The sequence below is a fragment of the Scleropages formosus genome, chromosome 23, assembly GCF_900964775.1.
Source record: "Scleropages formosus chromosome 23, fSclFor1.1, whole genome shotgun sequence".
In the NCBI taxonomy this organism is placed as follows: Eukaryota; Metazoa; Chordata; class Actinopteri; order Osteoglossiformes; family Osteoglossidae; genus Scleropages; species Scleropages formosus.
In genome coordinates this window covers 16709725-16737673 of record NC_041828.1, presented here as the reverse complement: position 1 = coordinate 16737673, position 27949 = coordinate 16709725, and the positions used below count along the sequence as shown (strand labels likewise).

Here is a 27949-nt window from a genome sequence, read left to right as displayed (position 1 = left end):
AATGATTCTGTATAATGTCTAAGTGCTCTATAATGTATTATAAGAGCTGGTAGTTTATTAGTTAGTGCTGCTGTCTTGGGACTCAAAGGTCGCAGGGTCGAGCCTTACCTCCGGCTGTAGTACCCTTGTACTTACCCTAAGTTGCTCCAGTAAAATTACCCAGCTCTATAAATAGATAATTGTAGCCTCTGTAACACTAAGTTGCTTTAGAGGAAAAGTGTCAGCTAAATTGACAGGGGCATGGTGGTGCAGTGGGTTGGACTGGGTCCTGCTCTCCGGTGGGTCTGGGGTTCGAGTCCCGCTGGGGGTGCCTTGCGATGGACTGGTGTCCTGTCCTGGGTGTGTCCCCTCCCCTTCTGGCCTTATGCCCTGAGTTGCTGGGATAGGCTCTGGTTCCCTGTGACCCTGTATGGGATGAGTGGTTCAGAAAGTGTCTGTGTGTCAGCTAAATTAATAAATATAAATATAACATGTGAGTGTTCTCTGCTGTATTATGATGTGTAAGTGCTCTATGATCTATTATAAAGTGGAAGGATGATGTGCATAAGTCCTCAAGGCTACAGGACTGGCTGGTAACTGTATGGAGGGTTTATGAGAATGTCATGGGGAACATAAACCTGAAATGCAAGGTCCTTAATGTTCCCCTGCTGTAAAAACTCTGGAACGACCGTGTATTTCGAGAACATTAAAAATGCAAAACCTCCAGGTAGGCTAGTCGGTGTGTTTCAAAAATGCTTTTGTCAGCGGTTGGAAAATCGGACTGATGATGATGATGTATAACTTGGACAAGGTATCAGTGATAATTCGGAACTAATCCATATTAGTTTAAATATTAATGTCTATAAATGATCGCTCGGGTGCATTCGAACAAAAATAGCCCAAGTTTTCAAGTTACACAAGACATGATTTGTGCAGAAACTAAGGCGCAATTTTGATTTTCAGCCCGTGCTGCAAATCCAGCGACTCACACAGAGAACGTTGACATATCTCTCTAAGGAAGAAATGTAATATGCAAACAACACTGACATACTGGTATAAATTAATGTAACTGTATGATTCTTCAGCTGATGGTTATTTATAACTGTTCAGATAAATGATTACTGAACACTTCTTTCGCAGATTGTGTCGTTTAAATCCCCCTGCCTGCTTCTGAAGCCGTTTCCTAGTGGGGAAAAAAGTACCGGTTTGCTGTTCTCGCGAGAAAAACTCCATCCAGTTGTAGAAGCGCTGTTCTCGCGAGAATATTTGAACGGACTGAAAGAGGAGGGAGAAAGACTGAGTGAGGACGTGAGCTGATCTGGATCGCAAGGGTCTCCTTGTGAGGCGGGGTGGAACACAAGTAGTCCGAAAAGAAAGCGAGAGCAAATAGGGGTCTTTCGGGATTAATTCTTCTTCTTTTGTTCTTCTTTGCGGGCCGCGCTTCTCGACTGAGTTGGACCTGAGGCGTTTTATGTGTTCAACCACGGTAGGTATATATATGTGCGGAGCTCAGCTGAGCAGTTCGCCAGCAGCTCTCTCTCTCTCTCTCTTCTTGTCTTCTTTGGCAACAACTAATAATTAACATTGAAACAGTAACATTAACACTAGGAACACTAACAGCAACACTTTTATTGTCTCTGACACTAACATTATAAAAACCAACACCCCACCGCTAGACTAGGCTGTACGTTACATACTAAACGTCAGCGACACTGAAACGAGTAACGTCAACATAACAACTAAACCACTGCTAACATAATGAACAGCACCTAGCAGTGCAGACATGATTAACACCAGTAACAACAGCCATACAGGAATCAATCATACTTACTACTAGCTAGCAGCACTGACACCTACATCTTTCATTTTTATTTTAGCTGATGTTTTCCTTCACACACACACAGTGACTTCTTGTTAAGCTACTTACTTACTTACTACCTCTTGAGTCCAAGGCAGCATCTCTAACTACTACTACCTGTCTGCTGCCTTATTATTATTATTATTATTATTATTATTATTATTATTATTATTATTATTATTAATTTAATCATGCCTTTGCCTGATGCAGCTTACAATCATGTAGATGTGCTAAGCTGCTTACACTTACAGTTACAATTATTTACTCCTATACAGCTGGGTCATTGTTACAGGAGCACAGTGCAGTTCCTTGGTTTACCTGCCCTGTCAGTTGTATAGCAGCCTGGATCCTTAGGTGAGCACACAGGTACTGAGGGTCGGTCCATTTCCAGCTGCCGTTACAAAATGACAGCATTTTTTTGGCAACTGGTTGGTGAAGTAGAATGAGATGAGTTTTACTCATCTTTCACTGTCTAGTCTACAGTTTAACTACACGTTAGTAAAAATAGAGTATTGTGTAGTTGACTTGCAAGCCATGTGTTTTAATAGGCAGCTGAGTCAAGTGGTAATTTTAATGGTTCTTTCTGACCCAGCTGGTTTGTATAATTGCTGTCTATCTATGTATTTTGATCACGTTTCTCAGAAATGCTGTACGATGGACACGTCTGTTTTTTCACAGCTTAGTAAAGACATGTTGGCTTGCTGTGCGGAACCCCGGCACGCTGGTTGTAGAGCCCGTGACCCAAGCTGACCATACTTCTGTGGCTGTCTGCCTTGTCACACTTGTGTATGTGCTCTTGGCATTTTTCTTCCATGTTCATTCACATCGATGCTACTGTCTTCAGATTTTTTTTTTTATTATTTTAAAATAGTGCAACATTACATGTTGTCCTTATGTCAGTTTTTCCCCCCAGTTTGCTAATGTAAAACACTGTCTAGATATGAGGTTTATTATGACATTTATTGCAGTTGTGGTTGTGTGGTGCTAGTTGGGCTCATCAAATTATCAGAAATACCAACATGTGATAAGTTGCTTTAGCTTTGTGAGGGTGTCATTGACACGGTTTGTGAGATGGCCGGAAAGCTGGCAAATGCGGGATTGTTTCCCAAGAAATGGACGTGTCTGACTTTAAATTCACCAGATTTCAGTGATTTGAAGAAACGCTTTGTTAGCCTGGTGGTTTGTGATGGTTTAAGTTGGAAAGTCATTGTTGTTTGTGCACACCTTCTTGCCATACTTTCCCACCAGCGGTAGATGTGGAACAGAGATGAATCTGAGTGCAGGGAGATGCTGTTCCACTGAGCCAGCGGGGGATTCCACATTGTGCTCTTGTTTAAGCCACAAAGTACAGTCACATTCAGCAAAGGCGTATGTGACCGTCATTGCATCTTCTCTAAAGCGTCTCCAGCATGCATGGGCATAACCTTTGCTAGCCGTTTTTGACTAAACTCTGTGTCAGTCCTCTGGAGGAGTAGACAGAAATAAACATTTACGGGAGGTGTGAAAAACTACGGAGAATACTGTGTTAATTTGAATTCTGTTTTAGGCTCACGATCTGCCTAGTAACTAAGGAAACTTACACATTTCTCATCTGTAAAGATTTTTTTTTTTTTTTTTTAAAGAAAATTAATTTGCTTTAAGGTAGCTCACAATAGAAGTTTGTAATACTCATTCTATGCAATACATGTTTACTGACTTAGATAGTGGACATCTGTGAATAGACATTACCTAATTTATGACTTTTGAAATATGCTAAATTTATGCTAATTTAAAATATGCTAAATTGTTACCTGGTAATGTCAGCAAGGACAAAATTATTTCAATACTAGTCATAATACAGCATGATACTTATTATGTAAGGCTTAAAACCTGGTATTGTGATTTGCAAGAAAACAACTTCATCACTGCGAACATTAATAGAAACTGCAGTTTTAATGATGCTGCTCAGTGTTTCTTAAGATCAAGTGCATAAATTAATGAAACAGAATCTCTTTCTGAGGGTTGTGCGCATAGTTTTGAGGGGACTGATATGGAAGCTCTGTGAGAAGGCTGTTTGCGGTGGCTCTGATTTGACTTGTGTGTTCTTGGGTATTCCTCCACATCATGAAGAACAGTAGTTTTTGATTGTGTTTTGTGAATCGTTTCCTGTAACTGAGGTAAGTAGCTTTTAAATTGTATTCATGGTACATCACAGACGCGTGTGCGCGCGCGCGCACACACACACACACACACACACACACACACACATTCATTCCTTGTCCGAGTGGGGTCACGGCGACCTGGGACCTAACCCGACAACACAGGGCGTGAAGCCAGAGGGGGAGGGGAAACACCCAGGACAGGATGCCAGTCCGTTGCAAGGCCCCCCAAGCAGGACTCGAACCTCAGACCCACCAGAGAGCGAGATACTGCCAAGCCTACTGCGCCACCGCGCCCCCCTGTCGTGGTACATATTTCACTTAATAAAAGTAAGTTCTTGAGAGCTGGTGTGGAAGGAAGCACTTAAGAATTCCTACCTACAGTGTATTTTTCAAAATGCTGTTGCATATTCAGAATGCACAGGTGGTAACTGTCCGCTCTTAACAATTCAGACCCTTTTGCTTTGGCACACATTTGCCGCGTGTGTATGCCGGCTCAGGGGGTATAATGGTTTAAACTCGAACTTCTGGTTTGCAGGTTCTTGTTGATCCGTAGCGCATCTCTTTTATCAGGTTAAAACCCCTTTCTGTGCTGACTGTAAGGAAATTAATTTGGGGCAGCTGGTACTGTAGTGGTTACAGCTGCTGTCTTTGGATGTAAAGGTCACATGTTTGAATTCTACCTTCAGCTATAGTACCCTTGATCAAGGTACTTACCTTAAATTGCTCAGCTGAATAAATGTGTACATAATTGTCAATAGCGTAACATTGTAAGTTGCTTTGGAAAAAAGCATCCAGCTAAATGAAAAAATATAAATGAATCTCTCTACTGGATGTGCCACTGTTAAAAGATCTCCAGCGCATTTTGTGAACTGAGCATGATATCTCATATAACCGTGACTGTTTTGAAGGGTCACTTTAATGAGAAGCTTCGTAGAATACAAGACCGATGTAGCAGACATTAAGTAAGGTGTTTTTAACGTGGTCTTAGTTCACATAAGAAAAACTTGAAGCTAAATATTTCCATCCTAGTTGTATTGAGTAGCAGTGAAGCTCACTGTTCTGGGCAAGCATTATGTTTGTTCTGAGTATGCTGTTGTTTAACATGATTTTCTCAAACTCCGATGTGTGTTTCCATCTAAAGCCTGAGCACAGGCGTGTGAAAATGTTGCGTAACCACGTTTCATCTCTTGGCTCTTTCTAGTTTAGCAGCTTACTGTAAATGAGCCAAAAAAACAGAAACGGAATACTTGAAGCTTTGTGATTTCTGTTTTCTTTCTGTATTACTAATCATGTTGTTTTTGTTTGGTCATCATTTAGCTTTTACTTTTTTCCAAAAGAAAGATGTTCATTAAAATAAAACAAGCTCTAAAGGAAATAATGACCCACGTAGTCTTTATCCCTCCCATCATTTTGATGATCGAAATGTTTTGATCTTTGTGAAATTGGCAGTTTCTGTACAGCAGATCCCAGGGTCCCTTTAAGAATGTGATGAATGTTAAGAACCCTCTCCTACAAGCTGGAGAAGTTGGTACCATAATGTTTGGAGCTGCTGCCTTTGAACCCAAAGGTCGCAGGTTTACAATTATTCATTTAGCTAATGCTTTTTTTCAAAGCGACTTAGAATGTTAAGGTATTTACAATTATTTATCCTAAAAATTGCCCCAGTAAAATTACCCAGCTACATAAATGGGTAAGTACCATGCTCAAGGGTACACCGTTCAGAGGTGGAAATTGCACCTGCGACATTTGTGTCCAAAGGCAGTAACTAACCACTATACTACCAGCTGTCCCAAGTCCCATCTCCAATTTTGCTTGCTCTAAATTGCTGCAGTAAAATTACCCAACTGTTTTTATGGGTAAATAATTGTAAATAGCTTAACATTGTTAATCACTTTGGAGAAAACTGTTAGCTAAATGTACAAGAATTTTCTGAGTTATGAGCGAATATTGTAGTTCCCTGTCTTGAAACTATTATGGGTGTGTACTTTTCCCAAAAAAGCAAATCATATAATGTCAGAATTATGCATTAGTAATAATATGGTAATGTTTTTCCCTTTTTTTTTTTTTTTTTTAGTTAGTGTTATTCCCAAAGCAAACCTGAAGTCAAAGGGTCTGTGGTCTCAAAGTTAAGAACCACTGCTGTATAGCACATTGGACGCTTACTTTGTAGGCTGTGCTGTTGGTTTGCTGGTTTTAGTAGGTCTTCCTTTTTTTAATATCACCAAAATGATTTGCCTCATTCCCTTTTTCCTATTTGTTACTGGGCCTTGTATAATTTTTTGCAAACCTGTGCTGCTGTCTTTGGAGTCCATAGGACCTGTGTGCAGAACTCAATTTGCTCTCTTGCTTAGTCTGCCCATTTGTTCTTGAGTACTATTTAGTTAAATGAGTCTGGGTGGTACTCTTGCTGCATGCAGAAGTAGTTCTGTCACTTCTGTTTAGAATTTGGTTTCTGAAGACACAAACCCAGGTGGAATTTTTAAAAAAAAAATTTTTTTTTTTTTTTTTTTTTTTTTTTTTTTTTTTTAATTAAGGTCCCTGGATGGTGTTGGCATGGAAGGAAATGTGATGGCACACAAGTACCTAAATGCAGATATAGTTCTGGCTTAAGAACACAGCCTTTGTCTTATTGTCAAGGGCTGTGCCTTAATACAACATAATTAAACCAAAAAAAAAAAAGTGCTTTTTGAACCCAACTCGCATAGTGGTGTTTTCCTCCCTGGTACTGACCACTTAAGCAGCTTACGGACTAAGTGAACAACAAAGGGGCCTGTGCTTCCCTGTAATCATAATTCCCAGTGGAGCTTGTTTATCCAGATCTTGTCTGTTCCATCCAGTCCTACGCTCAGGAGTAGGCAAGGTTTATGTGGATTAATCTCACCTACGCCCTCTTTATTTAATGCTGTTCTTACCTGTGGTGGTCCTCCATAATTTTCCTTCCTACTTTTTGTAGGTGATTCAACTCTGTCTTAATGGTGTACCCTGTGGCACAGTGGCATGTACCACTGCACCCAGACCTTCGCTCATAGCACCACTGATGATGCCTTACCAGTAGCATTCATTACACTGCACTTCTGCCCTATAGCAGGTGCTTCTTTAGCCAGTCCTGCTCAACAAGAAAAGTCACCTTTAGTGTTACTGATCTGGTTCACCTTTGATTAGCCAGGTTCCAGTAGGACAAATGTGGTTGCTCTTAAAATGTCACATTTAAATCTGTTTTTGTACCTGGATGGGGAATTTCAAACAAAATCATCAATTTCCTTGCCTTGTTCACATACATCAATAGTGCAAAGTTCAGGGGAAAACCCTTTGAAATGCACCAGGTTGAGGTTGTGAATTGACATCTGGTAGAACAATTAATGCTTTGCTGTTCCGGACCTGGGAGACTGAACATTTACATGCGCTGCCCAGAAGAGTAATCTCGAAGGTATAAAGTAACTGGCAGTAGTGGTGTTAAATTGAACACTAAAATATAAATTTACTTTAGGAGCTCTTTTTTTTTTTTTGCGCATAGACTAGAGGTGCAAATGCCTAGTCTTGGAGGATGTTTGTTGGCTGCTTTTTGACACTTGAAATACCCAGAACAGGGGCTTGCTTCCAAGTAATAACTTCAATTTGACAATTCATTCCTAAGCCTAATAATTTTGTGTGAGCAATCTGTCACGTGTCTGTTCAGCAGGAGCTGTAGTTTGGTATGTTTAGAATGTCTTTGCTGTTCTTTTTGATTCCTTTAAAGGACATTTGCTACAGATGTGTGGTTTCAAGCCTGATCTCAGTTGCTGTTATGTCTTGGGCCTTTGTGTTCATCTCTGATTCTTAGCCTAGAGAAAGTGTGTGTGATGCAGCATAAGTTGGAGAGACTGCTGGATTGCTTTCAGTTAACAAGCCTAGCAAAAAGGTGGAAAAGCAGAGAAATAAGGAAGAAGTTGGGAAGGGTTAAAATACTGTACATAAGTCAAGACAGATTTGGCTTACCAGTGTAGGAATCAGCTGGACTGTTTACACTCTGGGTTCTGTTTGAATAGGGGGTTCAGATGGTACACATGAAGAGTCCTTTACAATGAAAGCCATCCTTCTAGTTTGCCCTTGCATTTGTTTGCAAACTCCATAGAACATTAATGGTTTCTCCCAACCTAATGTTCCCTATAAGTCCATCTTGCCCATCTTACTCCTCCTTGGTATGCAGCTGACATCCAGATCAGCCTACTGTGTCATGCTTCTTCATCTACAAGCCATCATTCCCCCATTACTTTCTGGGTTTTCATCCACAAGAAAGGGCACCCTATCCCATGTTGCCCGGAACAAGCTATGCAACTGCCTAGTCATAGATGCTGTCTCTTTTTCCTCCTCTTCCCTCGTTGAAGTGTTGCTTCTGTTCACAGCATAGCAAAATGCCTCTTGCGTCATGTCGTCAGTCGAACAGTGATATTATTCAGGATCTGATTACAGCCTAAGCATCTGTATTCATAATGGTACCATTTTAGAGCTTAGATGTTGAAATGGCTCTTCATTTCATCTTCATTATTTCAGTTTTTTTTTTTTCTTTTCGATAGCAGAAACCAGTAATGCACGGCCCTAATACTGCTGAGCTTATAAATGATTCTGGAAGAGCTTTTATGCACTCAGTGCTCATGCTGATGCTTCACTTATTTGTGATTAAGCCACAGTTAAAAAATTGAAGTTTTGTGTTGTCAATAACTGATTATCATGTCACTTTATTGCTGCACTGCAGTTTTTCAGATGGCTGGGATTTCTGTTTTTGCCACCCTTCAAATGTTTCCTGTGTATGTGCTGTAAGGTGTTTAATGTAATTGGGGAAAATGATTTCCTCCTTCATGGATATTCGCCAAATTTGGCATTTTCTTTGTGATTGCCTTAACTTTCAAAATGCTGTTTTTTCACTTGACCAACAGCCTTCAAACTTGGTCTAGTTCCTTGTCTACTTCCATGGAAAGACTGGCAGCCGATAAAGTAACTGCAAGTTTATTTTTAATGTAAAATTAGGGTACTTCTGGGACATCTGGCATAGCTCTTGGACCTAAGTGAGGGTGGAAAGTGTGTGTGTGTGTGTGTGTGTGTGTGTGTGTGTGTGTGTGTGTGTGTGTGTGTGTGTGTGCGCGCGCGCGCGCGCGTGTGCGTTTTTCAGGATAATTAACCTTGTTTGCCAGCTTTTGCCACTTCTGTCTTCTTTTAAAAATGCTTTGCATTAGTATTCTTGTTTAGTTATGAATCCTTTATTTAAAGTGGAAGTAAGTATTAGTGTGAAATCCCCACAATGACAGGTAAACTGCGTGGTTGAGAAAGACCTTTGTCTGACATTAGTGAAGTTGTCCACGCTACTTTCACCATGTTTCCCTCGTAAACTCCCGGAATGACTCTGCCGCATTGGAAAAAAAACCTATACAAGTATGACTCCAGTGCCCACTGGAGGTTACATCGTGCTTGTTAGGATGTTGTTGGGCTTCTTCGGGTGTAGGAAAATAACTTTATTTTCAGAGCAGTCTGAATATTGCACATCAGTTTGTAGCTGTTGTATCCTTGTGCATGGTACTATGTATTAGTGAGGTAAAACCGATTCTGTTAAAGTAGAACTGCAAGCTGTGTGGAGCAGCCCTTGAGAATGTGTCTCCACAGCAGCTGGAGGCTGCTTATCCTGGGGTATTTTAGCAATTGGTGCAAGCACATCTTTTGATGGCGTTTCCCCTTGTCTGCCATGACTGAATCTGTCTTGTCTTTTAATGGGGTGAATATGAGTAAATGTCTGAGAGGACAGACACCCTGTGGGGGGAGAGTGCGGGTTGACTGTGCTGCCAGCAACAGGCTGATTCAGTTCTTGTGTATTGTTGAGGAAGACGGAAGACCTCTCAGTGGTTCAGACGCGTTTCCTCTAACGTGTGTGGGTGTATGTGTGGTGGGGAGAGTTGGCGCCGAATGGAGGGCTTGTTCTCTCGCACAAGAAGCGTTATTGACAGCGGAGTGGCAGGGGAAGTGCTTAGACAAAATGCAGCATGGGCTTATTCATTCAAATGCATCAGAACTTGGACCCCACTTGATGCTGGATGGTGGCCCACTCTTCTGTAAATATAGCTTGTCCCCTAGGATTACCATTCCAGGTCAGACTTCAGAATAATCCATGACCTCAGAACTTTAAAAAAAAAAAAAAAGTCCTGTTTTGGTGAAAATACAGATAGAGAGAGATGCAGTATTAATTTTGACTTTTTTCAGTTAAGAAGTTGGTTAATACCTCTTTCTTGCTTGTTTAAAGGTATCTACTGATTTGTCTGGCAGAGTAATCATATTGCAACTGAAGCACTGCACTGTTTGCTTACTGTGTTGAGGTGTGATTGGTGTGTTTGTTAAAAGGTGAGACAGCCAGGTCAGCAGTGAAACCAGTCTTTGGAAAGCACCTGATGCCACATGGTCGTCCACTGAGCAAAGCAGTGCATGCCAGAGTGAAGTTTCCCAGCAGCCTGTGGCATGCTGCTTCCAAAGGTCGTCAGTGTCTCAGCCAAAAGGAAGTACTGCAGAGGCTTTGAGAGAGAACCAGTAGTGGTATATTTATCAGGTGGATGGTTTGGCAAATGGACAAATCTCTACATTCCTTTTGTCAGGAGTGCAAAGATTCTGTCACTGACGGCTACAGTCCTTCTGGGTCTGGCCTACTTTTTAATTAGGGCCTGTTTTGCCCCTTGAATCTCCAGTTGAGAACACTTACATTCCAAATGATGGGTTTGGTAAAGGGAAAACCACAAGTTGTTTTGCTGCTAATCTGGTGATCAGGTTGTCCTCAACTTATGAAATATGACTTACGACGACTGTCCCATTAACCTTATATTTGAGTCCCGTCCCATTTGGTTGTAATGTCTAAGGATGACCACTCCATCTACTGCACGATAATATTGGCTGGCTGTGCTGCTGCAAGGCACCACGTTTTATTGACTCAGTCAGCAATTGAGTTTTATTTATGGAACATTTTGTTTGTGCTTCCATTCAGAATTCAAGTTACTTTTTTTGGAAACAATTACTTTTTCACTAGAAACTGGAAAATTATTCTGGTGGTATTAAAAAAGTAAGCACTTATAGAAATGAAAGTGAAGATAGTGCAGCATGAAAGTATACCATTGTATATTCAAAATTAGTATAATTTAAGCCTGAATACTGTGAAGTAATGAAAAATATAACATCCTAGTGAATAGCAGATCATTCATGCATGTTAAATGTTGATATATCCTTATGGCTTAAATACAGTATAAGGGGATTCGCAACTACCGATGAGGCTTTTGGAATGGAACCTAGTCATAAGTCAAGGACTTCTAAATTCTGATGAGTAGTACTGATTTGTCACAGAAAAGCAGTGGGTTAACTGCTAGCATTCTGGCCTGGTGGCCAGTCAGGTTGGCGCTGCAGGAAGCCCAGTTTAGCTCATCTTGCTCTGAGTGTTGTCCTCCTTAAATAAGCTGTCACATTGGTCAGCTTGCTGGATAGCTGAGACTGTGCACCCATGAAAACTCCAATGAGGAAGTCCCTTTCCCAGCAGGGTCTTTTCAGTATGCCAGAGAGAACAAAGGAGATGTAAGTAAAGGGAAAAACTCTAAACAAAGTGTTTGATTTTTTCCAAAACCTCTATTCATACTATTTTTCCAAGTGGAAGCATGGGTTTGTATAATTCTGTTTAGGTAGTAACAAGTAGGTAGATGGTAGGAGTTGCACCTCTATTTTATTACAGCTACACTCACTGTGTACTAAAATATTTCCCTTTTAAGTCTTTCAACTTTATTTAATTACAGGAGATGGTCTCTTCAAATTTCAGGATGTGTATTAAACATGATTTTTTGCATAAAGTATCTTTCTGTGAGGGTGAAACATCTTTTTGTAAGTGATGTTCTGTCTGGCAGTCTGCGTGTGTCCGTGAGAATGATTGCAGCGGTTCATAGGTTGAAGCACAGTGCGTATTCGATGTGGCTTCGAGGACTTGCACGGCTGCACAGACTTCCTCAAAAGCAAGGCACGCACATACTGTTCGTGTAGCCGAGGTTCGGGGATGCCTGGTTGCTGACATAATTTCCTCCTTGTGCAGCTGACAAGGGCAGCTTACTGCGCTGCTCACTTCTATTCACTGAATTTTCTCATTTAAGTCCTGAGATATACAGTGTGTACCTGCAAGGCTTAGCATGTTAAATACATGTGTATGTTTGTGCTCTAGATTTGTAAAGGCTCAACTTGCAAGTCTGCCAAATAATTCAATGACAAAACTGTCACACAATACTCTGTACAATACATACCTAATTACCCTTGTTTATGTTCATTATTTCATGCATTAATATTTATGCTACATTCTTTCAATCATTCCGAAGTGCATTTAATGTTTTCCTTCAACATGTTGAAATGTACACAAGGCTGCTGACTTGGACAGTGTCACCAGGCTGTGTGAGTTCACACAAAGCACGAGTGTAACACACATTTGGGTGGCTTGTTGAGAGGTGCCAGAATGATTGCTGGTGCTTATTTGAAATGTCGTGAGTTGTAAAGTATGTCCCCCCATCAGAGATTGGTGCTTTTCAGAAGCCAAAAGAGCCTCTTTTCTTGAATAGAAAACGAGTGTTTTTAAGACAAAAAAACAGAACTGACTTGGGCATAGTTGCATAAAAGAATCTACACCGATTCCTCACCTAATGGGGTGATTTCATGGGACGAATTAACCCCATTAGGTGAAATCCTGTTGTGAGAAGAAGGTTGTTACAGTGTGTTTTTTTTTTTTTTTTGCAAATATCTCTCCCCCCCCAATCCTTTAAAGGGTTGGTTACAAATCATTTCCCTGGATGAAAAACATCACCTAAAATTAAAATGCCAAAATATAAGTGATTTTTATGCATCAATGATGATACCAACAATTTCTAATATTTATAACAATTAACTCTTTTTTCTTTAATGTTACACTGTCATACATTCATTACTTATTAGTAAGCACTTGTTCAATGCAGGGTCCTTGTGGTCTGCAGTCCGTCCATGAAGCATAGAGTGTAAAACAGGAGCACACTGGATTGAAACATTTTGATAATTTGGCTGATGTGATTATGATAAAAAGTTTGAAATATCACTACCTACTTCTTTCACTCTGCAAAGCACTTGGACACTGTCTTAAGAGATATTATGTAGCTTTACTGAGATGCTTGATGTTACATGAGCTTCATTTGATTGATTAAACCTCAATTTATTCTAGTGTAAGGGTTTTCGTGTTATAAAAGTTAATATGGTTTAAGTAATTGTAAGTTACCCATTTACAGTTCATTTCTAAAAATTGATTTTGAAGGACACCATGTTCCACAGTGGTTATAGCCATTGTCTTGCATCTCTTTCAGACCCCTTCTTCCTAACATCACATGGCCTGTCACAATCACCTTCATTATTTCCCCTCAGACACCATTGTGTAGGCAGTTGTATAATGTGTGCCACCAAAACCGGTGGTGATTGGGTGAAAAAGCTAACTGTACTTCTGACAGTCGCATGAAGCATAAACAAAATCAATTCATAGTACTGAATTTGCTATTTAAGTTGATTTAGATTTAACTTAAACAGCAGTTGTGATTAAGGTTTTCAGTATGACAAGCAAGTAGGAAATGTGTACAGTAGTTGATCTGATTTTGGAGCGAGTGTGTGTTGATTAACTACTTGAAGAAATATGTCTCTATCCAGTGCCCTGACTGACAGCTGTCCAATCACCATCATTTGAACCCTTCTAGTACACTAATGGTTATTGTTTCTAGAATAGTGTACAGCTCAATATGCTAGATTTATCCCGATTGACACCACTGAGGGCAAAACCTTTTTGGGTTTGAGACCCAAAGTGTGTGTGTGTATGTCAGCTTCTGCTACAAGCGTATGATACAAGCCATTGTACAGAATAAAACACCTGTCGGGGAAGTAAAATGTCTTTGTACTAATCCCTGTTTTATGAAAAAGGGATATGTTCATAAGGTGTTATAGTCCTTTTTTATTGTGCAGGACCCCCTTATATGAAGGCTGAGTGTACTTGTGAAAAAGGATGTGACGAAGTTCAAATTTGAACGTTGTGGAACTTAGAATCAATTGTGCAGTGAAATGCATTAGGCATACTTTGTAAGACTTTGCATGCCATGTATGTCATTGTGGTCTTTTGTGTAGCGTAAGATGATTTGTGTAAGTCCACATATATGCAGCTTGTTTCCAGTTTTTAAATGGAAATACTCATATAAATGAATGCTTATTTTTATCTGTAATTATTTTTCGCATAGACCAATGTTTTTTGAATTGCTGAAAAGGAGTTAATACTTATTTTTTTTCTTTTAATTGATATGTGCATGTGGATTAGTAAAAATGATGCTTTCCATTTTAATTTTCATTAAACCCCATTCGCATCTGTATGGCTTTATAAATTTAAATCCACATTCAACGGATGCGTTTTTTGATCAGCTGCGTCACATCCCTACAAACAGTAGCAGTTTCTTCATGTTGAATCCTTATTCAGCACATGGGTTTGAAATGATGGTTTAATAAAAGTTGGTTAATTTTCATTTTCCTCCAGTTTGTCCATCATGAAAGGTCACTTGTTCTGTCTTGGTTTCATGATAAATTAGTGAAAATAACCTCTCTCGACATGTAAAAACACAAACTGAATGTAAACACTCCCGCTCATTTCATAATATAGGGGTTTATGAACATGGTAGCTTGATGGGTATCTTTGTATCCACATAAGTTCTGTTTTGAAGGCAGCAGCTTTCTGTGTTTGCATGCTGTTGGTCTCAGTATAACTGGAAGTGGAAACCCAGCAAAAAGCATATTTTAAGTTGTTGATGGTCAATAGAAAATGTACGCAATGAAAATGGCTACCTTGGATAGTTTGTGCAATTGTAGTAAACAAATGTTAGAAAAATTGTTGCACTCGAGGCACCTGGGTTTGAATCCTGCTCCCACTGAAAAACTTTTGCACAAGGTATTCTGTACTCTAAGTTGTTACAATAAAAATTACCCTCCTGTATAAATGAGTAAATAGCTGCAAGTGGCTTGGCATGTAACATTGTAGGTCAGTTTTGTAAGTCCCTTAAACTAAATGAATAAATAATAAAGCTGATCAAGATTAACATTATCAGTATGTGAAGGTTTTTTTTTTTTTTTTTTTAAAAAAAAAAAAAAAACCCACCACAAATCACCCAAGAAATTACTCGTCCTCAGATTCACACTGTACATGTTCCAGGCTGAACAGCTGGTGGATTTTGGGAAGGAACCAATGGTTTTCGCCCAGCTTCCGTTGCTGATGAGGTGTTAAATTGACAAATGCTACAACTTGCCTGCTAACCAGTTGAGATGCCCTGGATCTGCTTAATCCGGCCTGAGATTTGTGATGAGTTGGTCAACGGAGGGAAGGAGAGGCTTGGTGAACTCCCCTGAGTTCACGGACATCTGTTCGGCTTTGCTGAGCCATCTCTGCGCCCTTTGTTTCTGCGAGGTTACTCATAGTCTGGTTGCCGTTAATCTGTTGATGGCATCTTGTTATCTTTGGATGAACACTTTTTGTCTCCTAATTTCACGACTGTGGGACAGAAGTGTGCGTTTTTGTGTATGCGTCCTTGGTGACACGGGGTCTTTCTCATTTGACACAACGGTGGAGGAGCACGCGTTGTTTGCACATGGTTGCGTGACGTGTGCTGTTCTTTGGAATGACACGTAGCGAGAGCAGCAGCATCTGCAGGTATAGGTGACGGCTCACCTTATTGCTGACATTAATGCAATTCTATGACAATTGCATCTTTTCTCCTTTCTTTTTGGGCAATTGGATGTGATAAATGTGTGAGTGAAACATGTGAATCTGAAGCAGCAGACTGGCTGGGAGGTGTACTGAATGAAAGGTTTCACTGAAGAGCACAGTAACCGAGCTGGGACGCACTGTCAACTTTCCTCAGGTGTGGAGGAAGGTGAGAAGCAAGCTATTGGTTTCCATTTTGCTGGGGGGACTTGTGTTACACTCTAAGTTTTCTTCATATTCCTACAGTCAAGGTGATTCATTTTGGAGTGTATCAGAGGTCTGTAGCCCACCATGTAGGTGGTCTGCCTTCAGGCCAGGTCATGGAACAGCAAAATGGCACCATTACAAGTTAAACTCGGTTAGGAAAATGGTGCTGTCTCTAGAACTGTTCGCTTTTTCTGTTTCGTTTAATGCAAAATGTAATGAAATGAGTGTTTTGCATACATTTCACATTTAAAGTAACTCATTTCACCAACAGAAGGAGCAAGGTGGATTCAGACACATCATTCTCAAAGTACAGTCATCCTCCCACCGTTTAAACCAGCTTATATTACATGGATAGCTGCATATAGAATTGAATGTGGGTTTTTTTTTTTTTTTTTTAAAACGAATAACATTGCATGAATAGCATCATATAGAATTAAGAAATACAAAGGAAGGTAATTGACAGTTTCATACAAGTTTGAGTTGAGCAAATTATGAGTCTGAAAGATGTTAGGAGGCCCTTCTTGAAATTTGAGAGGGATCATTCCACCAACAATGCTGTATTTAGTCTTCTTGTGGAAGTATGTGGTTTAAGTGTTGTCCATTTGGACTTTGCTTCTACCTCCCACACACACACACCCACACACTCCCACACACACAATGTGCACTTAATGATGGAGAGCCCTATCTGCACTGACTTGGTGGAATGGAGTGCTTTAACATTTCCTATTTCTCTAGCCATGAGCTCTGGCACTAGGTCTGTACTCCGTCTGAGGGCTGCACAGGGGTCAGAAGGGTGTTTGCGGCGGGGGCATTCCCGCATTCCTTCTCAAACCTCCATCGGGTTGAGAAATTCTTGTCTCTGCGGATGCCACAGGACCCGGGCGGGGCGGGGGGAGGGGAGTGGACCTTGGCACCATGAAGGGACTCATCAACTCCAGTCAAACACACCATACACACACAACTCCCATCAGGTCAGTATAGCATCAGTACCGCCTTGTAGAGCAGTGTGAAGTGAGGAGGAGCTTTCCCTGGAGGCTGTCAGTGTTTCCAGCTCTGTTCTAGTTTACTCATTGTAAGGCTGGGCTGCGGCAGTCTGGAGTCTATCCCAGAACCATAGGCTGCCAAGCTAGTTATTCTGCAATATTATTTTGAATATTTAAATGGAATAGTTTTCTTTATTTTTTAATAAGTTAGTGAAAGATGGCACCTGCTGTTTCATATCTTGTTGAGCAGGCAGGCGCAACACAGGTTTCAGGTTTCTACTTTCACGCCATCAAAACAGGCTTTTACTCGCTTCCTTGGACACTCACAGGCAGAACTGTGTGATCTTCCTTTCCACCCACAGAAAAGCTGTTCAGACACTTAATCTGTAACATACTGTGCTGTCAAGTATGACAGTTTCTCAGCTGCCCAACATGTCCTCTGTGTCTGTAAACCAGACTCCCTTATCAAGGAGTTGTATGCTTGACCTCTTTAAAAAGTTGGATGAGGCCACCTATTTTGTATTCAGACTTTTACCCCTGGGACCGGTGATTTAAAAGCCATGTGCCCTCTTTGAACTGAAGAAACATTATTGTGTTCATGCCTGTGTGTTTGCTGCCAAATATTAGATTAGTGGCAGTTGTCTCGGAACAGACGGGCATTGCTCTGCTCTGTCCCTTTTCCTCAAGTTCCACTCCCTGCAAGATAAGATTCAAATGAACTTTCTTTTCAGCATGTTTTATTTTGTGCTTGACAGTAAATTCTCTATAATTGCTGCTTATCTAAGAGTTCAATATTTGGCAGTGAGTTATATTTGGTACAGATCTCTGTGTGAAGGGGAGAACTAAGAAATGTTATTTTAAAGCTCTACCTCTGGCAAATGGAATTTGTGGTTCTTTCTGTCTGTATGGTGTAGTATGGTTATTGTGCTGCAAAAATGCAAAGTGTTCCCTTTTCATATCTTTCATTGCATTTGGCTGTTCTACTGTTTTACTGTTTATTTTCCTTGTGTATATATACCTACTCTGTTTTGTTTATCTGTACATGAGAAATGATGGCACCTTCCCCCCCCCCCTACTTTTTGTGTTCTACAGACTGAAGAGACTGATTCCCCTTCAGTCCTGTCTGGAGGATCTGGTGTGCCATTGGCCTGTTTAGGTTGGATGAAAACTGGGGCTGATGGGAGGAAGCTACCATGTCTTAGTTGGCTTCCCACTCTGACACTCCTGCCCCCTTCCCCCCCCCCTCCCCTGATTGCTGTCCTCCTGGAGACATGAGCCTTCAGAGGCAACAGCAAACGATGGGATCTGACCGGGACCTTCAGTCTGCCACCTCCTCAGTCAGCCTGCCCTCTGTCAAGAAGGCACCCAGGAAGCACAGGCTGTCGCTGCGCTCGTTCTTTCGACGACGCCGTGAGCCAAAGCGCCGCTCCTGTGACCTGGGTGTGGATGGCATCGCCAGTGTGGAGAGCATCCACTCGGAGATGTGCCAGGAGAGGGTACCGGGGATAGCTTCCTCTGCCTCCTCATCCTCAGCTGTCTCCTCATCCTCAGCAGAGCTGTTGGAGTGCCCGCTATGCCTGCTGCGGCACACACGCGAGCGTTTCCCTGAGATCATGACATGCCCGCACCGTTCCTGTGCAGACTGCCTGCGCCAATACCTGCGCATCGAAATCTCTGAAAGTCGTGTTAACATCAGCTGCCCTGAGTGCACCGAGCGCTTCAACCCACACGATATTCGCACAATCCTGGCCGACCGAACCCTCATGGAGAAGTACGAGGAGTTCATGCTGCGCCGCTGGCTGGTGGCAGACCCAGACTGCCGCTGGTGCCCTGCCCCCGACTGTGGGTAAGATCTCCTGTTGCGGGTGCTGTGTTGGAAACGTGGTATTGAGCAAGAGATCCCATGACACAAATCCAGGTATACAGAAAGCATCAGCAACAAGTTGTAGTTTCAAATATAACTGTTAACCTGTTGCAGGGATGCCAGCTCTTGTCTGTTGGTGGCCTGCTGTTCCTCTTGCAGCCCACCACTCTCTTTTCTTTTTGTTTTGAATTAAGTGTGTGGAGTGTTACTATGGAGTCTGGTCTTGTTATTCTTCCCTGATGGTACATGATACCAACATCTGAAAGTGAACATGGTTTAATTCTCTGTGGTTTGACTGCTTACAGCTTTCCTGCAGTTAATGTGTTCATGTTCCATGTAAATCCCGCATCCGTTACATATTCCTGCAGGACGTCTGGAGTCATTTCAGAATTGTTCAAACAAGCGCGCTTCTTTGCTGTTTGCTAAGTGTTCCTCGGTGAGCAGAGCTGAATTACGTCATGTATTTGTCTGTTCCCCGAAGTGCTGACTCATGAGTGCAATTTAAGTCCAGCTCTGTGCCTGTAGTGCCAAATGTGGTTGGGGCTATTCTGAAGACAAGGAAAATTACTTGGCTGCAGTGTGTACTGTGACCACTTGATAAAATGTCACCGTGGTCAAAAACAACTTCCAAATTTCCATTGATTTCATGGTACAGAGCGGAGAACTTACCCATCTCAGGATGTCTCTATTGCTGGCTGAACCTCCACGTTGGAACTATGTAGCCAAAAACCTGCGTGTAGAATGCTGACCTCACCTGTGCCCTGAAATGCATAGCAGCACAGGAGGAGGGAGAGGTTCACCTCACCTTAACTGGTGTTTGTGTTCATTTTACACCAAGTGATGCTTTACAAATGGAAAGGATTGTTCACCAAGGCAGTATGTTTTTGCCTTGGAGAGTAACTGAAGAACCATTTTAATTTTGCAGTTTTTTTTTTTTTTTTTGGCTCATTAACAAAAGCTCTTGACCACACAAATTTTAAATAGCTTTTAGATTTACACTTGTGCACTAGGATTTTAACTGTTGTTGTAGTATTCACCAGCAAAAGTTGACCTCTTAACCTGTCACAAGCCTAATTTCTAAACTCTTGCATTATCTGGTACTTAATTTCCCTAAAAACTGATGGCCCGTTGGCAACATGTAGCTTTTTTCTATTAAATCTTTTCAGTTTCTGACTGATCTTGCAGAGTAGATAGATCCTGAGTGTGTTGTGCTGTGGTCCATTTCTCCTATACATGCAAGGTGTCTTTATCAGTGACTAATATCAAACCTGTGTCAATATTATTCTGGCAAATATCATACACTTGAAGTTGGTTCCTCGTGCTCTCAGGTTAAATCAGATATCGATTTCTCCCCCCCCCCTCCCTTTTACAAGAAAACAGAAGCTCATTACTGATATAGTGGAGACAATGACTTCCTTGTAATGGAAAGTGCTAAGATGTGGGTGTGTTTTCTCCATGCCAGATGGCTCATACTGTGAGAAATAGACAATGGATAGCCAGTGACCTAAATATGCTTGTTTCCTGCATTTATTTTTGAAGAGCGAAATAGAAGAAAAATAATTAATATGCAGATGAGAATCTGAGCCATCAGGACTGGCTTAGTGCTCAGCTATCCAGGCAAAGACTTTGTTTCAAATATTGGATCTGGCCCTTTGTTTCGTGTTTGTGCAGAACTGTGTAGTTGACAGAGGTCCCATCACGGTCCTCTGAGTTGTGCTGTAGGGTGACTTTCAGCTGGACAAACTGTAATGGAGAAAGATGTGCATTTGAGTGGGGAATTGGTTTGTTGGGATTCTGGTCTGGGGTGGTATGGGTTGAGGCAGCACCGGTGAGGTTTTTGACCATTTTGAAGAAGAATGCCCAGATCACCGGGGTCTTAAAAAGAAAGGACTCATTCTGACTTGTGGTTTGAGTCCTACTAGGGTGCTGCTTGGGCCGTGTTTGCGTCTGTGTTCTGCGTAACAGGCCCTGCCGCCCTCCTTTCTGCTCCCGGGCAGGTATGCCGTAATTGCCTTCGGTTGCGCCAGCTGCCCCAAGATCACGTGTGGCCGAGAAGGTTGCGGGACAGAGTTCTGCTACCACTGCAAGCAGCTGTGGCATCCCAACCAGACATGTGATGCTGCCAGGCAACAAAGAGCGCACAGTCTAAGGCTGAGGACCACACGCTCGTCTTCCTTGAGTTACAGCCAGGAGAGCGGAGCCCAAGGTGTATACACACAGACTTTTGTCACTGAACCGTACACTCGCTCAATCAGCTTTACCCAGATAGACATGTCTATTGTTTCACACATTCTCATAGGTCCACACCCCTTAATCATGGAATTTCCACAATCTCTACCCCCTTTGCAGCTGATGACATCAAGCCCTGTCCACGCTGTGCTGCCTACATTATCAAGATGAATGATGGTAGTTGCAACCACATGACCTGCGCTGTGTGTGGCTGTGAGTTCTGCTGGCTCTGCATGAAGGAGATCTCTGACCTGCACTACCTGAGGTGAGGGAGGTGACAGTACAGTGTTCATCCGCTTTCTTTACACTGCATGTTTGTTGGTCTGCAGTGGTTACGCCATCTGCACTCTCTTCACTTAGCACATGAACATGGCACGGTAGCTTGGTGGCTAGTGCTAGTAGTCACAAAACCTAGGCTATGCATTTGGACATGGGTTCGAATCCTCCTCAGTCTATGTGGAGTTTGCATGTTCTTTTGTGTTTGTGTCCACCGGGTGCATTTGCTTCCTACCACAATGCAAAGATTGTCATAGGAATCGTCTAACGTTGTAAGTTGCCGTGGACAAAGGCATCATCCAAAAACTAGTTAATAATAATCACAATGTGCTTTCATTCATAGGGACTACAATAGCTCATCACTTTTGCAGGTTTCATGGCCAGTTTCAAGTATAGTGTAACCACAGTTTTAAGTACAGAAACATCCAACAAACTTTTTTTTCTTTTGTCTGGTAGTGCCCATTTGTTTCTTGCACATTTTCACTTCAAAGATTGTTTTGTTTGCCCCCTGAGATTTTGCCATATGGATGGTCTCACTAGTAAGAATGCCACTTACCACACAGATATGTGTAGTCAGGCCTCCTTGATTGTTTAGCTGCCCTGTTGCCTGGAGGTCCCTGGAATTGCATAAGGACAGTGTCCCTCTCACCTGCAGCCCGTCCGGGTGCACCTTTTGGGGTAAGAAACCCTGGAGCCGGAAGAAGAAGATCCTGTGGCAGTTGGGCACATTGGTGGGTGCCCCGGTGGGCATCGCCCTCATCGCTGGCATAGCCATCCCTGCCATGGTCATTGGCATCCCCGTCTATGTGGGAAGGAAGGTCAGTCACACCTGTCTGCTACTGGCTTGAATGACACATTACCAGCTCTAAATTGTACATCACCAGCTTGGGACTGCTACTTAACCACTAAAATGAAAAGGACAAATAAAAGAAAATTTGGAGTGGTAGCTATTTATATTTTTTAAATCTACATGATCTTCAGTATAGACATTTGTCATGTTTTAGTTTTTCCGTAGTGCAATGCTTTGAGATGTTACCAAATACAAGGTTTTACCAGTGTTTTATCACAGGGTGAATAAATTTAGTAATTGGCTTGTTGAACTGGAGCAGCCAAACCATATTTTTCGGGGTTGTTACTTTAATGTCGCTTTTCTTTTCTTTTTTTTTTTCTTTTTTTTAAAAAAAAAAAAAAAAAAAAAAGGGATTTTAATTTGGATCTGAGTTCCAGTGTCCACCCTTGGCTTGATGTGCCCTTGTCTTGTTCTGTGTAGATTCACAGTCGCTATGAAGGGAAGGATATCTCAAAGCACAAGAGGAACCTGGTAATTGCAGGAGGCGTGACTCTGTCAGTCATAGTGTCTCCTGTAGTGGCAGCAGTTACTGTAGGTGAGATGTTCTTTCTCTTCTCATCTCTTCTAAGAAGTGCTCTCTAATAGGCTGGCAAAGCACTGGCTTTTAAATCTGTAATGCTTGAAAACCAATTAAATCTCTTCTGAACTGAGTCTTTTATGAATCTGAAGTGAATGCTTGGTGAATAGTGAAGCGAACAGTTATACTTACCATGTGCCTAGTGCCTCCTGCTGGTCACTTGGCACTTCGGTGGTCCTGTGGACAATCTGGGAGAATCTCTTTGACTCTTGGTGCCAATGCTTGCCCTCTGACTGTTGCCAGGCATCGGGGTTCCCATCATGCTCGCCTACGTGTACGGCGTGGTGCCCATCTCGCTGTGCCGCAGTGGGGGGTGCGGTGTGTCTGCTGGCAATGGCAAAGGTGTGCGCATTGAGTTTGATGACGAGAACGACATGAATGTAGGGGCCGGACCAGCCACCATCGGTGAGTGTTTCTGTGAGCTGTTGGAACAGGAGTCTGCAGCTTTCAGCTATGTGCTGTCTCAAAGAGAAATGCCATTCAGTTAATTTTTCATTGAGCAGGTCTTAATCAGTTCCTGCTAAATAAAGGTTAAGAATAATGAGAATAGTCTGTGCCTTGTTATGGTTCTCAAATGTTAGTGGGGGTGATTTACATAAAGAAAAGGAGGGCAAGAACTGCATACCTTGAACATCTAGTGAACTGTTTGCTCATCTCAGATTTTCAATTTTAGTACAGCTCAATATTTAAAGGTGGGGGGGAGGGTGGATTCCCCACTGAGGGATTTGGCAGCATCTGCCATCAAAGCCTTTGGTCAACTAGTCCAGTACCTTATCTGATCCTCTTCCTCTTATGGTCCTCCCCTGGTCCTGGAGATGTGCGTTGAATGCAGTCGTTTTCTGTAACTGAGCTCGTAATAGTTTTATTGAAGTCATCATTTGGATACCAGTGCACAGCTCCTAATTTTTAAGACATAAACCGGACATATATCGAAATGTCATGTACAATGTGCTGGACTGTGTCCAACAGGACTATCCAGTCTTGAACTATATGAATCATCGTGACTGGTATTGGTTCATAATTGTGTTGGGAATACTGGTGCTGCTCCTGCACATTCCCACTGGTGGTTGTGATTATCTGTCTGCCTCTTGCTCAAAATGACCTCCTCCCTATGTCCCCCAGACAGTGCCTCTGTGGTGGAGACGCGCAACAACCCCAGTATCGGTGAGGGCAGTGTGGGTGGCCTGACCGGTATCCTGAGCGCCAGCGGCTGCCACATGGACCACATGGGTACTACCCGTGACAACATAAGTGAGAACGCCAGCATCTTGGCACTGGCTGGTGCAAGCATCACCGGGAGCCTTTCAGGCAGCACCATGGTCAGCTGCTTCAACAGGTGAGTGGTATGCAGTTGTATGTGGGGCTCAGCTCTATATCATGCACTTAGCTGTGTGTGGCTCACCTGTTCCATCCTATCATGTTCTAGGCTTGAGGTGCAGGCAGATGTTCAGAAGGAGCGCTACAGCCTTAGTGGGGAGTCTGCCACTGTCAGTCTGGGGACAATCAGTGACTGTGCCAGCACTAAAGCTATGGCAGGATCGATCCTTAGTTCCTGCGTGCCTCTGGACAGGTGAGCCTGAATGTTCTACCCTGCCCTGGAGTTACTATCTTTCGATGTGAATCTGCTGTCATGTTTTCATGCCCACACCCTCCTCTCTGTGTGTAGGGATGGCAACAGTATGGAGGTGCAGGTGGACATAGAGTCCAAGCCCAGAAAGCAGAGGCATCACAGCGGTGGCAGCAGCATGGATGACGGCAGCAGTGGTGGGCGCGGGGCAGCGTCTGACTGCAAGGCCCTTGCCACCAAGTGGGCCAAGGATGCCTCCTCGTCTTCCTCCGGGAAGAAGAGCAAAGGCAAGCTGCGGAGAAAGGCTGGCACCCACATCAACGAGACGCGTGAAGACATGGAGGCGAGACTGCTGGAGCGGCGCAGCAACACACCCAGTGAGTGCGACACACCCTCTCTGAGCGGCAGTCTGCCCTCGGTGGCTGAGTCGCACTGTAGCCGCTTGTCCTTTGAACTCAGCTGCTCCGAGCCAGAAAGTGCCAAGGTGGATGGCCGCATCCGCCCGGCTACAGTTAGTCCGCTACCCGAGGTGGAAAATGACCGGCTGGAGAGTTGCTCTGCCCCGATCCCTCTTTCTCCTGAAATCTCTCCACTCCGCCGTGTTGCCGAGGGAGAGGACCCCCAGCCAACGAGCCCCCCAAGGAACTTTTGCATTCAGACAGATATCTAGTTCCTCAAGTCCTGTGGATGCACTTTGCAAGATCCCCAGTCTCTCTCGCTTGCATCAGTTTGTACAGTTTGCTAAAGAAGCTAATGTTCAATGTTTACTTTATTTAAAATATTTAGTTCTATCATTTACCCCTTTTCACTGGATGTGTTCAGTTAAGTTGTCACTAAGTCGGTCAGGTAGCACGACAAAGTTATAGATGAAGCGATGTGATCGATGGATGACGACAACTCGGACACTTTCTAAAATGCCCTGTGATGCTTCTGCAAGTGTGGAGGGGATGGGGATGTCCCAGATTGTCAAAGCCCACAGTTTTGTGTGATTCTGCTGCACGTGTGGAGTCAGAATGGCGATGGCAGCATTACACGTGCAAGCGGTTTTGGATGCTCTTTTACCCATTCTTGAAGGCACTGTAAGATTCTGGGATTTTGGCGAGATCTTGTTTTTGTGAGGACCACAAGAAGGATCCAGTAGTTGTACGTTTCCAGTTATTCTCATGCCCTGGTGTGTACAGTCTGTTTGGAACCCCACTGTGCTATGTTTCCACGTGATTTGTTCTTCACCCACAAATGCTTCACGACATGCGTATTGTAGAAATCTCAATTCTGTCAAAAGAGGGACCAGTTGGTGCAGTTTTTCTTCCAGAATTTGTGGATATTGAATACTAAGGGAATGTGGGATTGAGTTGTATTTAATTTATTCTTTTCAAAATACGACTAACAATCGGAGCCCTCCTTGGAACTGTGGGTGTGTGACTGTTGGCAAACAGCCGAGGGAGGGAGCAGGGTGGAAATCCCCATTTAGTTACCTCTAAAATGCTACAAATTTGCACTCTTGTGATCTGGCAGGGGTGTTTCACCCAGCAGGATAACGCCTGTACCTCGTGGTGAACTTTGAACATGGTGTGTGGGGTTTTTTTGGCGGGGGGTGCGTGGGTGGGGGTGGATATTGAATCTAATTTGTGAACATGTTCGAAACTTTAACTGGCTAACAAGTGTTGTCCTGCTTGGCGAAATTAGTATATAATGAGTATATAAACCCAGCTGAGGGAGAAGGATTGGAACACAGGTCAAGGTTCCAGCATCCTGTGAACCAAAAGCTTACACCCTTCTGAAACTTGTACATATATATTCAGAGCTGAAGGCTTTAGGCCAGGTCATTCTTGCAGAAAGTGGACTCTTGGTGCCTTCTGAAAAGCTGTCGGTATCGTTTTTCAATTTTGTGTCTTTAAAACAAACCTGCAGCTGAATGTCTGTGTAGAAAGATTCTCATATGTTTACATTAACTGTGGTAGACATCATGAATACCCATGTTTTTCTTACTGTCTCACCTACCAAAGATGGCTCTCAGGCTTCCATTGAATCGCATTCCTGTCACCCTTGATGTGTGCGACACCTCAGATGGAGAGCACGTAGTGGGCCCTCCCCCCTTGTCCTCCGCCTGGATAGATGTGGCGGTGCGCTGCCTTTACAAATATCCAGAATTCCTCCATATAGCTGCTGAGCGCTGGCCACACACCCTGTTCAGCCTGGTTCCTCGGTGTACGACAGTGCACCGCGTTTCAGTCAGGGGTCGGACACCGCTCTCCCCTGTCTGTTTTGCCACTCTGGTGCTGCTCGGTGGAAGTGGGAACACCACAGTCTGCAGTTTTTCGTCACTATATTTTGAACACTAGTGCCAGGTGTAACACCTTATTTGAACAGGACTGCTTACAGAATTTGTACAATTGTTTGCTAATTTGCTTTATAAATGCGTGTAAAGGAATATCTAAAAATGATAAAAATGCGTTTTTGTATTTGTTCACTTTTGTCGAATAAAATGAGAAACTTGCATCATTTTGAAGGCTCTTTTCATACCGCTGAGATCCTCCTTGTTACCGAGGGTGGAACACAAAACCCTGCTCCTCACGCTCGTCTTTAAAGGGACACAGTGAGTCATCTCCATGAGTCATCTTCCACCTTGCTCTGCTCATACCCCTGCTGTGGGCTGGTGGAGAGGCAGCAGCCCTCTGTCTGTGACTCGAAGGAAGGGAGGCCGTCCCACAATGTCGCCGCTTCCTTCCGCAGGCAGGTGGCTCCAGCCCAGTGTTCAGATGCTGAATGGCAGGGAGCTGTGAAAACCTTTCTTTCAGCAGGTGCAAATGACATGTTCCGTGTTCTGCCTTTGGTATTCGCTGCACTCTTCCGGTGCCTTTTGATGCTGTCTTCTGGGAACTAAATCGTTTCCTCCTTTCGTACACTTGAAAGAACCCTCCTCCCCTCACTCAAGAGTACACTGAAGGAGCATTAGAGTAACATCTCTTTACTTCTTTATCCAAGTCCATTTGAAAGGTGATTATCGTCATATGAAAAAAAACCGATGCTTCATTTCAGTGATGTGCCTGTCAGCTGTGAGCTGCTCTATGTTCAAATATTTGCAGAAGGTTTCCGGTGCAATTTGGACTCTCTGCCACTCCATTGCAGTACAGGCTTTATTCATGGGACCATTTGGATTTATCATGGGCTGTTCCACTGGTGATGGACAGTCTTTGGTGCAAAGTTTTTGAAACACTCAGCAGCAGGTGACAAAATCGATGACATGGACTGGTACCCTGAAGGTTGTCTGAGCGCCATTCCTGTGCTGCTACACTACTGCTTACCCTGAATTACTCTTGTAACACGGCACACAACTGAACATCTTTCACTTCAAGATTGGTAAATGCAACCATTTACTTGCACTCATTTCACATGATGACAATCATGTCTGCACACAGCAGTTGCTTAGTGAGATGAGCTACACAGGCAAGGAGAATCACTTGCTTCTAATCAACTTTGGGAGTTTGTGAAACCAAAAGAGCTGACTACATGTAACAGGGGGCTCCATTGCTCAAAGTGTGAAGATAGTTATTTTCCCAGCTTAATCTTAAATGAACTGAAAACTGCTGGTGAAGAGATTAGACTTCCTTTTCATGTATCAGTGGAATTTATTTCCCC

At 42.9% G+C, this 27949-nt stretch overlaps 1 protein-coding gene across 2 annotated transcripts; it reads left to right on the top strand.

Moving 5' to 3' along the window:
• Positions 1–1269: 1269 nt before the first annotated feature.
• Positions 1270–26727, top strand: rnf19a (ring finger protein 19A, RBR E3 ubiquitin protein ligase). 2 transcript variants are annotated; one of them, XM_029248530.1, is made up of 10 exons: positions 1270–1465; positions 18040–18793; positions 20809–21017; positions 21161–21305; positions 21972–22134; positions 22587–22701; positions 22987–23148; positions 23866–24079; positions 24170–24313; positions 24410–26727. In XM_029248530.1, the coding sequence occupies exons 2-10, from the start codon at positions 18219–18221 to the stop codon at positions 24978–24980; spliced, it is 2298 nt and encodes a 765-aa protein (XP_029104363.1). In that variant the 5' UTR covers positions 1270–1465; positions 18040–18218; the 3' UTR covers positions 24981–26727. The 2 variants fall into 2 exon arrangements, with proteins under 2 accessions (XP_029104363.1, XP_029104364.1); XM_029248531.1 differs by lacking the exon at positions 1270–1465 and adding an exon at positions 2578–2623.
• Positions 26728–27949: the final 1222 nt, after the last annotated feature.